The 12,730-nt window shown below is 35.7% G+C and overlaps 2 protein-coding genes and 1 long non-coding RNA gene across 3 annotated transcripts; 1 reads left to right on the forward strand and 2 right to left on the reverse strand.

The window, feature by feature from the left end:
* Positions 1–2,992: 2,992 nt before the first annotated feature.
* Positions 2,993–5,950, reverse strand: LOC18600898 (uncharacterized). Its single transcript, XR_001927336.2, has 2 exons — positions 5,576–5,950; positions 2,993–3,448 (listed from the first exon to the last, which is right to left on the reverse strand). It is a non-coding gene; the product is annotated as an uncharacterized LOC18600898 (long non-coding RNA).
* A 2,218-nt stretch (positions 5,951–8,168) lies between these two features.
* On the forward strand, positions 8,169–8,812 carry LOC18600899 (17.8 kDa class I heat shock protein-like). Its single transcript, XM_007031628.3, has one exon. The coding sequence runs from the start codon at positions 8,256–8,258 to the stop codon at positions 8,670–8,672; it is 417 nt and encodes a 138-aa protein (XP_007031690.3). The 5' UTR covers positions 8,169–8,255; the 3' UTR covers positions 8,673–8,812.
* Positions 8,813–9,589: 777 nt separating this feature from the next.
* LOC18600900 (BAG family molecular chaperone regulator 2) lies at positions 9,590–10,531 on the reverse strand. Its single transcript, XM_007031629.3, has 2 exons — positions 10,110–10,531; positions 9,590–9,993 (listed from the first exon to the last, which is right to left on the reverse strand). The coding sequence occupies exons 1-2, from the start codon at positions 10,366–10,368 to the stop codon at positions 9,767–9,769; spliced, it is 486 nt and encodes a 161-aa protein (XP_007031691.2). The 5' UTR covers positions 10,369–10,531; the 3' UTR covers positions 9,590–9,766.
* Positions 10,532–12,730: the final 2,199 nt, after the last annotated feature.

Raw genomic sequence — 12,730 nt, forward strand, 5'->3', positions numbered from 1 at the left:
TGATAGTTCTTGAGCTCTTGCTTATGGTTGCACTGGTAATGGGGCAACCTGGTAGCAATACTCCTCCTGCTCCTCAAACACCAGGAGCTATTCCCGCACCAAATCCCCCTACAGTCCCAGGTGGTCTTCCTTCCCCTGCGATCCCTGGTAGCGATCAGCTTCTCCCTGGTGGCGGTATGCTCCCCCCTGGCGGTGGTCTGGTGATTCCAGGTGATGATGTGGTTCCCCCTCCATTCCCTGGTGATGGTGTGGTTCCCCCTCTAATCCCTGGTGGTGGTATTATTCCCCCAATCATTCCAGGCATTGGCATTGATCTTCCTAAGCGTAAATGTGTTGGAAAGTGTGCCCTCCAGTGCCAGAGATTTAAGAGAAACCGCTTTGCTGCTAAGATTTGCGCTGGTCTTTGCATGCTACGATGTGGAATTCGAATGTCAAATGTTGTTTACAATTGCACTGAGAACTGTGCACATTCTGTCTCCCCCATTTCAGTCTCGGGTACATATATAATTTCACTACACTTTTTCTCTTTCATTCATACATGCAATTCAACTAGATTTTCAAATCTATGATTAATGTTTGTTAATCTTTTCGTGTTGCAGATGCCCGTGAAGCACAGAGTTTCGTGAATTCCTGCTATGAACATTGCAAGAATAACTAGATTTTCTTTGATAGTACTAGAATTTTTTTACCACATGAGAAAACTTGTCAGGATCATCCTATTTGAGAATAAAAGAGCAGAAGAATGAGAGCTATGCATTGTAATCCAAGTTAATATTAATAAAAGCTTTCTTTATTGAACATTGTTTCTTTCTCTATGTTTCATCATTTTTGGTTAAGAATGATTACCAGAACCAGAATAGTTACAATCTTTTTGTTCAAAACAAACAAAGTACAGTCTCCAAACTTTGAAACACCAAGCGCTGCAAGACTCCTCCACTTCCTTGATGAAAATTTGAGCTATATATAATTGTTTTCAATATAGTTTTAGTAGAAAGCTAAACGGCAATAATCTACTTAGCTTTGGGAAATTTCCTTCGCCACATTTCATAATGTGCTCAAGATTTGTACTCCATCAACAATGTTGAGATATGCTATTCAAATAAGCCTTCTTGAAATTCTATTTCTATATTTTGGCTATTAATTTTAATATTCTAAAGTGAAAAAAAAAGTTGTCATTTATGTTACTTGAAAATAGAATTACTTGTTTATGTCATTTAGGTTTCTTGGCTATACATAACTCTAATGTTTTCGCTTGTTTATGTAGAATTAAGAAATGCTGTCATTTAAGTTCTTTTTTTTTTCTATAATAAAATACTACCTTTTAAGTTTTAAGTGGAATTCAGTTTTTTTCTTTTTTATAATTAAGGAAGGGGGATTCGAACCTTAATATTTAGACAGGGAGATAATATGTCAACTAATAAATCAAATGCTCGGGTGCGAATTCAGTTATTTTTTGCTTCTGCATCTTCTTTTTTTTTTAAAGGTTAGAATTTTATCGCTGAATTTGTCTCAAAAAGAGATTAACAGAGACAAAGTCAAAGGACTTGCTGGAAAACAAAAGTGTCCCAAAGAGAGGACAGGCAGAAAGATGAGAGAATCCTCATAGGCCACAAAACCTATGTGAAAAGGACAAAGGCAAATCATTCTAACCGAGAGAAAGGAATGGCTTTCGTCTCATGAGCATTGACAACATTAAGAATCTCAAACCATGTCCAAGGTCGTTGAGATTAGCCAAGAGCAGTAGAATCTTGGTGTGTTCTTCCTGGGCAGATATCAAAGTAAGCTTTGAAGTTGGAGGTTCTCAAAACCCCAGCTTTTGCGAGGCCGTCTGCCACTGAATTGGCTTCCCTTGGGATGTGAGAGAAGGATATCCCAGTGTGGCTACGTAGACAAGACTCAATAGCATTTGAAATAATTTTCCTGCGCCATGGAACTTTATTGTGGTCTTTGATCCAGTTAATGACATTAGAAGAATCACATTCAACCTCAAGACAGTGGGTAGCAGCCCAAGGGGAAGAAAGAAAGAAATTAATTCCTTCCTGAATGGCTTTAAATTCTGATTAATTTGATTCCTCCATACCAATGTGCAGGGCCAGGTTTGCCTTTTAACGCTCCATCAGAATTTAATTTGAGATATCTTAGTGGTGGAGGTGACCAGCTGGTGCTTACCTTGTGCTTTGGGTTTTTGTAACTGCTAGAAAGAAGATTAGGGTTAAATATATAGAGGTCAGTGGGGATGTGCCCCATTTGCCACTTCCCCTTGCACCATAAAGAGAGTCTAATAAAGGGCATGTCTACAATCTGCTTAACGTCAAACTTCTTACCTCTAAAATGGTCTCATTTCTGCATAACCATAAGGTCCATAAGTTGGCAAAGAACAACATTTTCTAAACGTTCTTCATTTGAGGGGGTGAAACAGTGCATTTATATGTATTCAACAAGTAAATAGATTCCTTTCAGGAATTGAGACTAGAAAAAGGAAACGTGAGCCATAGAGCTAGACAGCAGAGAGCAACACCAACTAAGGAGAAAGAACAATAAGTTCGTGCCCCAAAGATCATCCTTCCAAAAGATTTATCTTTGGCTAAACAATTATCACTTTAATTAGTCCTTTTCCCCCTCCATATAACAATTGATAAATGATAGAGGAAAGTAAATTTTGTATAGTAGTTTCTTTTTATTATTTTGAAGATATTCACTAAACAATAAGAGAAGGCCAATTTTTCTGATCATTAATGCCTTGAAGCAATTCTATCTACCATTTGGTTTGTGTAATGTTCATTTTTTTCTCCCTTGATTGTGGCTATTTCAATGTTGTCAATACAACTGGTATTGATTGCAGTACCAGTGAGGGATTGATTGCAGGAGTTTGTCCAAACCTTGTTAATATGATGAATTCCTGATTCTGTCTTTATAAATGACTAAAAATTATATGTTATCAGAATGTAAATGATTTCAATCATGGTTGAATTCAATCACAGTAGTCAGCAGCCACAAAAAATAAGGCACAGTGATTTATGGAATTTCCATAGATTCTTGGGGTTCCAAGCCTTTAGATTCTGGTTTTTGCAATTTTGGCCGAATCACAACAACTTTTCAGAGTGATTAGGGGTAAATGTTAAGAATCAGTGGAAGGAAAAGCCATGAAGAGGTCTGGTGCAAACAATATTGCCCTTGCTCATGGTTGCATAGCAGTGCGGCTGCCTGAGATTTGGTTCCTCGTTCCCCTCTAATCCCTGGCATTGGCATTATTCCCCCTCTAATTCCAGGCGTTGGCATTGATCTTCCCAAGCACAAATACGCTGTCCAGTGCCCGAGATCCTGGAGAAATCGCCTGGCTGCTAAGCTGTGTATTAGAACGCGCATGATTTGATGTGGAATCCGAATTGGATGTTTTTTAAGATTGCACTCAGAATCGAGCAGATTCTAATGTCCCTCAATTTAATCTCTGGTACACTAATTGATCTCATCAGAAGGAGAATTCCTTTCATATGAACACAAAGCCAACATGAACATGCATGATCCTTGAAGGAAATTGTATACTTATGTTTCAAGTCTATGGTGGTTTACTTCCTGATATTCTTACTCTAATATCATTCTTTTAACTTCATGTACAAAGAACTAGCAATAGAAGATTAATTCTGATTCATTTCACATACAAAGATATTAATTCAAGTAAATTTTACTTACATCTTTTATAATTTTAATTTTTTTATATGATGTTTTGTAATTTTTTTTCTGGATTAATAACTTATGGATAACTTCTATTTTCAAAAGAGATTAGACTGTTAATTTTATTTAACAAAATTACAAAGATTCTTTTAAATGTGAATATATAAACTAATTTTGAATTAGATGTATTTTGATAATTTTACTAGATAAAAATTAATAACCTAATCCTTATAGAAACAAAAATTATCCACATGGTATTGCTCGGAAAAATGAAAAACTCACATAAAATTAAAAATTATAAAATATGTAGGTAAAATTTACCTTATTAATTATATAAAATATGTATTACTTGTGGAAAACAAGTTATTTTCAATGGGAAAGAGAAAGGAAAAATTGTCCTCAAGAGTTAAAGAATACCCTCCAAAATTCAAACTAGCAGCAAGCAATAAGTCAATCTATGCATGGTCCAGAGTAAGCACGAGAAAGAACCATTGAATAATTTGCTTGTAGAAATAGAATCTAGAAAGACTTATCAAATCTCTCCCTTTGTCCTCATCGGGACCTTTTTCTTTGGCAGTTTCTCCCCCATGGAAAACAGGAAAACTACTTTTGTCGTGTTTGAAGCTAGGGACAAAGCCAGGGGTAGATGGGGGGCCATGGCAGTGAATAAAAAAAAGAAAAGCCAATGGTGTAGAAGACAGTCAGACTTGAAACCTGTCTTGCAGTAAAACACATGACGATGATTTGTGTCATGTAATAGAACAAATCCTAGTTATAAAATGCGAACATAACTGAGTCACATACCCTTGTTATCAACAATTTAAGGTTGACATATTTAATTCGATCATATCCTATGCATGAGCTGTACTCCAAACAAAGAATAGACTTAAAACAGAACCATCGCCTTAGACTTTCATTCCGGAAATAAATAGGAAAAGACTGTTCCAAATTGTTATACTGTGTTTATGTATCTATGCGTATGTTGTTTGGTATTTGGCGACTCAGGTATTGACCCAGTCAGAATTACTTCATTAAGAGAAGTGCGAGGGATGTGTAGAACTAAATTTGGATAATACTAACATACTTGTCAGCTCATTCAACAGTAAGCATTGCTGCATTCATGATCTAAATTTCAGAAATTTTGGGTTTCAGAGACATGCCTTGGAGGACAAACAGGGAAAGAGAGATAGTGCTGTCACAGGGTTTGAGTTACAGTAACGCAGTTTTTTGGGCTAACAATTTATTTTTGCTAGTTTATATAATGATTCACATTTTTGGGGCATTTTCTTGTTATGTTTTTTCTCCCTGTTTTAGTAAGTAAAACTTAAGGCTCTTTCCCTTTATGAAGTTTCTAATAAAACTCTCGTGCCTTTCAAAACAGGAAAAAAAAATCCTTGACCAAACTCTTTCACAACGATTAGTCATAATCACAAAATAATGATCAGCTGATCAAGACTTGGTAGCCTTTAAATTAAAGCATTGGCTTCCAATTATTCTTTTATTTTGAAAAAATTAAAGACTCTGCAGGAAAAATGATGCTACCTCGTGTCAGTTATCATTACATGTCATGGAATATCATCAAAAATGTGTGACAGCTTGACCAGAAAAATCTAGACATGCAGAACAGGAATTTGAGAACCATAACGGCAAGACGAGAGTGGAGATAGCAAAAGCTGTAAGGTGGGAGAAGGAAGAAAAACAGAGGGTTTTACTTGGTCAGTGGAGGTGGAAGACCTCCATATTTAAGGGTCAATTCCCAAGGATATTGAAGTAATATCCTTGTCTTTTTGGATAGTGCAATTTATGGACGTAGGAAAGGTGCTTGACTGACAAAAAAATGGTGCAATATCATAGTTTGCAGATTAAAAAAAAAAATCAAGGGTCGTGTAAAATCTTTGATTACCTTGGGTTGAACTGAACTTGGTATGCTGATGAAAGCGAATGAGCTGAACTCTGACAGAAAATTCCATTGACAGAAGAAAAGAGAGCACAAGGCTGCTCATACACAGGCCTTTTCTGGGTATGTTCAGTTGTGCTCTCTATCTTCTGTCAACAAAAGCGTCCTCATCCGTAGTCAGCTTAATTGACAACCCTTCTTCACCCCCTTTGTAGCCTGCCACCAGAAACAAAAGCTTTTCAAAGAAAAATAATTAAGCTGGCTAGGAATCTAATATTTCATGCATCAGTATATATCAGAAGTTTATCAGAACTTATTATCTTCAAGTATATCTGAAGTTTCATGCTAGGAAAAAGGGGATGGAGTTAATTTACGGAAAGGAGAAAAATACCTTATACTTGGTCAAGGGAAGATCGAAGATGGTTGGTAGGAAGGTTGAGTGTCGTTACAAGGAGTAGGGAAACTTTGATATAACTTGTCCACCTTAGATGTGATGATGGAAAGGGAAAAGTCGTGTGAAACAAGTGGCCAAATTTAATACACTTTTATCTCAACATCACATTGATGAGGCAATTCGAAAGTCGTCTTTGTTAGCTTTCTGCTTCCTATTGGTGGAGGAATTCTCATGGTGAAAAGCTAAGCTGAAACATTCAAAGGAGTGTTTGTCGAGTATGGATTCGTCCATTTTCATTAGGATTTTGATATTATGACAATAATATTACTAAGCCGGATATTTAACTGAAAATCAATTAGTAATAAGTGGATTGATGGAGAGACTCTTCTTACAAGGAGGAGAGACTAACGAAAGAGATCATAACAATAGAAATTATATCTATTCTGATAACATGTTAATTTTTTAAAATGATTATTTAATTTAAAATTAATTTCGATAATACATAAAGAGTCTCCCAATATATTTAAATACATACAATATTTTTAATTGACTATCATCACTTTGATGGATTACTTGAAAGACAACAACCATTTTCATAATTGCTTTTGCTCACTTAAAATAATACAAAAGAATATACAATCCAATTACCTCATATTTCATATATATATATATATATAGATCAAATCAGTCAAGATTCGAGAGCTTGGGGCATGCCCTACCCTTAATGAGAATCGTGACATTTTAACTGCATTGAAAAGCTATATAATTAAGTAAACTCTCACCTAATTTTCTTGCATTTTTCGTGAGTTTGTAACGTATTGGTTAAGGAAATCCCCATTAAATGCACGTGAAACAATGTATAGTTTGTAACCCGCAAGAACTGTTGATTTTGGTGCTTCGTTGCAAAGGAGACAAGATCTGAAAACTCTAGACGAGAATCAATGAAACATATAATTAGAAGCATAGATATGAATAGTATAGTAAAAGGACTGTCGACATCTTACATATGCAGCACGTCGGGTCGCACTCTTGCATTTAAGAGTGAGGATAAAAATGGTTGGGGAGTACCCTGGGAGGCAATTGACTACACACAGCTTCTAAGCCAAGCACAATCAAGCGAAACTGATAAGACCTAACATTTTGGGACCCTTTGTTATAAATGTCGAAAGTTTTGTTCTAGACTGCTCGATAATGAAGATGTACCAGAATCGTTTCAGCCTAATTAATGAAACAATGAGATAACCCTTGAAGAATTCATTGGCTACTCGAGCAATCATAAGCGTTGACAGACAATAGAAATTATGGTGTTAAAACAACATTCAACTCCTTGTCGGCCAACTAGCTTGGGAGAAAAAGTTTCAGAGAATTATACTAGAATCTGATCTTCTGAGGTGTAGCATAAGTGTTGTATTTCAAATAAACCATGTTCAGAATGGAAAATATTACCATTGGTGTAAGATATACAAGCATGGAGCAGAAGATTTGATGCTGTTAGAATGAGTTGTGTTAAGCTGCAAAGCAAATGAAGTTGTTGATTGGGTTGCAACACAATTAAAAAGAGAGATGAACTTCTCAAAAAGGTTGAGATGCCTCTATCCTCTCTACTATATATTCTATAGAATGATGGGCTACATGCAGTGCCAGATGATCAGTCTTGGCCTCGATTGCAAAGAGGAAATTGGGTCCTGTCCTAAGTATTCAGAGGAAATGAAATGGACATATAGTTGACATAGTTGCATTAATGAAAACTTTCTGATTCTGGCCTCCCACTAAAAGCTCCTTGTCGGCAGATATTTTAAGCTGGGCTAGGCAATGCAATGTGGAGTTTTCTGTTTGTTTAACACAAGCAACAAAACCCATTATGGGAAGTCTTTTAAGGCCGAAAGCTGACATTCAGGACATGGGCCTACTTTAGGTTGATAGTCCAGGTCCTTTTGATACAGTATCTGTGCATATTGATCAGCATCCAGACACTTCCGGAACTTGCATTAGATGATGTTAAAAACACCTGTTGACAAGACTTAGCAATGATGAAAAAGCAAGAGGTCGAGACACTACCATTGGCAATTCTAGGGAATTATCAGGTTCAATTAACTAACGGAAGATAGTAGAACATCAAACTATAGCACTTACAATAAGAGAAATCAATAAAAGAAGTCCCAAGAAAGTTCAGGAGACAGCTTATTCATGCTTTATATATGTAATGCTAACCACAGAGGCAGATGCACCAATCAAGTTCATCAGCTAATATTTACTTCCCGTTTTTCAAAGTTATTCTTTCCAAAAAGAAAAATGGCTCTCATCTCCCAGTTGTTTGGTGATGAAATTTATGACCCCTTCCTTACTATGATTAACAAATGCCCTGTCCTTAACACCCCAACAGATTGGAAGGAAACCCCGGAGGCCCATGTGTTTGTATCTGATCTCCCAGGGCTCAAGAAAGAGGAAGTGAAAGTCGAGGTTGATGTTGGGAGGGTGCTTAAAATTAGTGGAGAAAGGAATGTGGAAAAGGATGAAAAAAATGATAAGTGGCACAGAGTTGAACGCTGCCAAGGCAAGTTCCATAGGAGTTTTAGGCCGCCAGAAAATGCAAAGACTGATGAAGTCAAGGCATCAATGGAGAATGGAGTGCTTGTGGTGACTGTCCCCAAACAAAAACTGAAGAAACCAGAGAAGAAAGTGGTTGAGATTGAGGAGATAAAGGGTTGAGAAACTGAAGTAATGGTGTGATTGAAATAATATCGTTTTCATGTTTTCTCTAAGCGTGTGTTATGTCTGTTCTGTACTTTCATGTAATGTGCATACTTGTAATGCGTGCAAAGTTATAAATAAAGTTCATTGATTTCTCTTGGTGTGCTTGTTCTTGAAACTTAATTCTTGAAGCCTCATTTTCAGCAACCCATTAAATCAGAGTGAGAATTTGAAGAACAGAAGGGAAATGTAAACACTTAAAAAGCTAGTCAGATCAAAATCACTTATTCAATAACTCATAATTAACTCAAAATATTCAATCCGAATTTTAACCTGTTCAAAATCTAATATTATCATATAGTCGGGTCAAAATCACTTTATTCAACGACCAAAAATGAAAGACTTGATACAAATTTACTCAAAGAATGATTTGAAGAAATCAAGATAATTTGAAATAATTTAATTTCAATTTTAACTTGTCAGAATTTTGCCTCTAACTTAAGCAAATACATGAAGAATTTTGCACATATAATCATGTTGGCCACTCTAGATTACAGAATCAAAATTATTCTGCAAGTGGCTTCCCTACAAATCAGATTTGCTTTCCAACAGAAGGAATTTGTAATGCTTGTCATGGGACCATATGTGCTTAGGCATGCAAATGTCAACCTAAGAATGATTTGGACATGAATCACTAGAAATGATTTTGACACTATGAGAGGGACCAAACTTTTGGCTGAAGCATTCTGATTAAACTCAACAACCCATCATTTGCCAGCTCCTTATTCCTTAAAATTTTTCCACTTTAAGTGTTCTTTTTCCTTAATTATAATAAATTTTTCAGTCCGCCCGCATGTGCACTGATTAATATAAAATTAAGAGTAAGGAAAAATATTACATTAGGAATCAACATTTGTGTTATAAACATATTAAACTATGGCAAAATGATGTGGACATGCATCATCTTTCATATTAAACTATGTAGTTTAATACAACCAAAGTCCCTAATCTAATTGAGTGAAATATATAAAAAAAAAACACTTCACCATTTTTTAGCACTTTTTTTTTTTTTGGGTGGTTAGTGAGAGTACAATAGTGTTTAATCATCAGTGTCATACACTTATGGTGCGATAAGCAGTGCCAATTTGTTGGCTTCCTGCCAATTTATGAAGCTTCATTTCCTTGATTGCTGGATCTTCTAGCAAAAGCACTTTGTCTTTGTCTCTAACACCAACCATGTGTAGATATTCATCATCTTCCCTTTCTTTCCCTTTGAATAGAAGCCTTTGCTCTCTTGGCTCCAAACTTGTTACCAATGACAAGATCATCTTCAATTCCCCTGAACAAAATTTGGCACACAAATTTCATCATTAACCCAATGAAGGAAAACTATATCTAGTTCTATTTATAGTAAAGAATTTTGAAGACTAAATTGAAGATGTAAAGAAGGGTTACCAAAAGTGGAAGTTGCTTCAATGGAAATATCATGCCATTGAGAAACAGTTGAGACTCTGACAGTGATCACCCCTTCCCCAACACTTCCACCAGTTTCTCTCTTTTGGACAAGCATGCCACCAGGCCTAAGTTCCCATTTGATTTCACTCATGTTTCCACATACTTTTTCAGCAACTTTTGCATTACCACTGCCACCATTTCCACCACTACCAAACTTAAAGCTGCCTCTGCAAAACCTCTTTGACTTCAACTTGATCATTTTTCCTTTTCTTTTTCCTGTTCTTTTCAGCTCTCTCTCTATCACTCTATCAAAGCTCAAGCTAGAAATGGGGAGGGGAGGTGTTGGGGTTTAGCCAGTTATATAATAGTAGAGAGCATGGGTTTGGACAAAAGAAGACATGAATGGAAAACAAGCCGCCTAAGGGTAGCCAAAAAAAAAAATTATAAAGGACTTAAGACTTCTGACTGAAAGTGATAGACAAATGGCATGAAGACAGCGTGGTGTATAATATGGGCGTGGCTTTGTCTGCTGATTCTACGGGGGGCTAAAGCACATGGGGGGTGGGTAGTATGGAACACGCTTGCTTGATTGGCGGGCCAAAACACAATCAAAAACAGTGGTCGGTTGGCAAATATTGCTGTTTTAATGGAAGGTTTTCCATTCTTTTTCTGATGATTTTTGGGACTTCTTTTGATGATGTCTATTGGGATAGGACTCGGGTTTAGAAAATTGTTAAAATTAGAAGGCTTGTCTGGCATGGCCGAATCAAGCAAAAGAAAGAAAGAGAAGCCTGCCTCCAAGGTTAATGGTACTTGAGATTTAGACTGCCTTTTCTTATCATCGTGCATTTCTTTCTTTGATTTCTTTGTAGCTAAGGATTCTCTTCATCTTTTCATCTAGAAGTAAAATTGAGAGGAAGAAGCTCATAGGTCAGAATGTAATGATTTCATACATGAGGACCCAACCCTTCATTTGTTTGATCAAGTTGTTGAAGCATGGTTTTGGGGTACCAACAAATTCATTAAATTTTTCTTAATTCGAAAATCTCAAGCAAAATATACTATACTCGCCATTAAATCAAATGTTCGAATATAATAAATTTATTAAATTAAAGCTTTCATTTATTTCAATATTTGTAAATATACTTTTCTTAAGAGTACTACATGCTATGACTTGGAATTGAGAAATCTCACTCAAGCAATAACTTATGTAAATTATGTCCAAATAGTTGTTCAACAACTAAAGAAATTCTCATGAGTATAAGATTTTCATATCTTATTTCTTTGCTTTTACTCTTTCCTATTAGCAGCAACAAATAACTTAGAGACACAATTATCCAATTAGCCCTTCACTAAAGAAAGATTGCTAAGATCCACCTTCTTTGCATCTTAGTAACAAACAACTAGGTAAAAGCAATCATACACAAGCCCATCATCCAAAAACCCTTTTAGATATAAATTATTTTATGAAATAATAGCATAAATTTACCATTTCTCAATTTTTAGAGACTCTTACCAAGGTTTTTAGGAAAGAAGGAGGATGTCCCTTCAATCTCGATCCACATGTCATTTCACTAAAATATTAGTCATTTGACATGATATGTTTTTGAATCCTATCATTCCCTAAAAGAAGAAATACATTATGCAAATTTTTGTTCTTCATTCTCCTTATTAGATTTTCCAAAGAGGCCCCAAAATGCAAGAGGGGTGGGGATCTCAACTATTTGATGGAATATATGTTGCATAAAAGAAAGGAAGCAAAGGTGTTTGTCTTCACTTTCTAACTTGTTATTTTATGGTTTAGTTAGGTTAGTTAGGTGGGTCTTGTCCTTTGAGATGTCTTTGGGGGGTTTACTTTTTCTGTGGGTGGTTAGCTATTTTATATGTATCAACCCATGTGGGAGAGATGGATACTCTCTCTCTTTCTCTCCCTCCCTCTCAAAAGTCTCAACTCAATGAATGCTTCTAAGTTATTAAATTTTATAAGCATTAAACTGAAGCTCTCATTAAATCAAGGGATAAACATCCCATTTTAGACACAAGATTCCTTAAAACATGATAACTTTTTCTTAGTGGGTGGCAAGCTTAAAAAATGAAACTCAACCCTTTAAAAGCATTAAAGAAATTGATTGATCAAGGTTCCATAAAGCCTTGGTTATTGGTAACAATTAACATATATAAGATCATAATTATATTTCTTGCAAAATCAAAGGGTTTTAACTAAATTTAATGGAATTCATACAATTAATTATTGAAATCCTGCTCAAACTTTGATTGAGTTTTCATTCTTACATACACTCTATTTCATATCAAAGGAAATAGTTGACATGACACCCCCACATGTGTTTTAACAAAGAGACATAGTGACATAGGTGGCGGTTAGCCATGAGCAAGCCAAGCAGAGGGGCTAAAAGTGCATATGGAATGGGGCCCTATATTTGAAAGACATATATTCCTCATCTTGCCATGCATGAATCATCAAAGCTTTTTCAGTTGAATCCAAGATCTCCCAAAAATTCATTCAAACTAAAATTAATGATCACCTCCTCCAAAGAATAGAAAGGGAAGGTAAAAAATCAAACCAAAAAGTGTTAAAAGTCTAGTAATTTTAAGTTCAAATT

This window comes from Theobroma cacao, chromosome 4, assembly GCF_053813885.1.
Source record: "Theobroma cacao isolate CCN51 chromosome 4, ASM5381388v1, whole genome shotgun sequence".
NCBI classification, from domain to species: domain Eukaryota; kingdom Viridiplantae; phylum Streptophyta; class Magnoliopsida; order Malvales; family Malvaceae; genus Theobroma; species Theobroma cacao.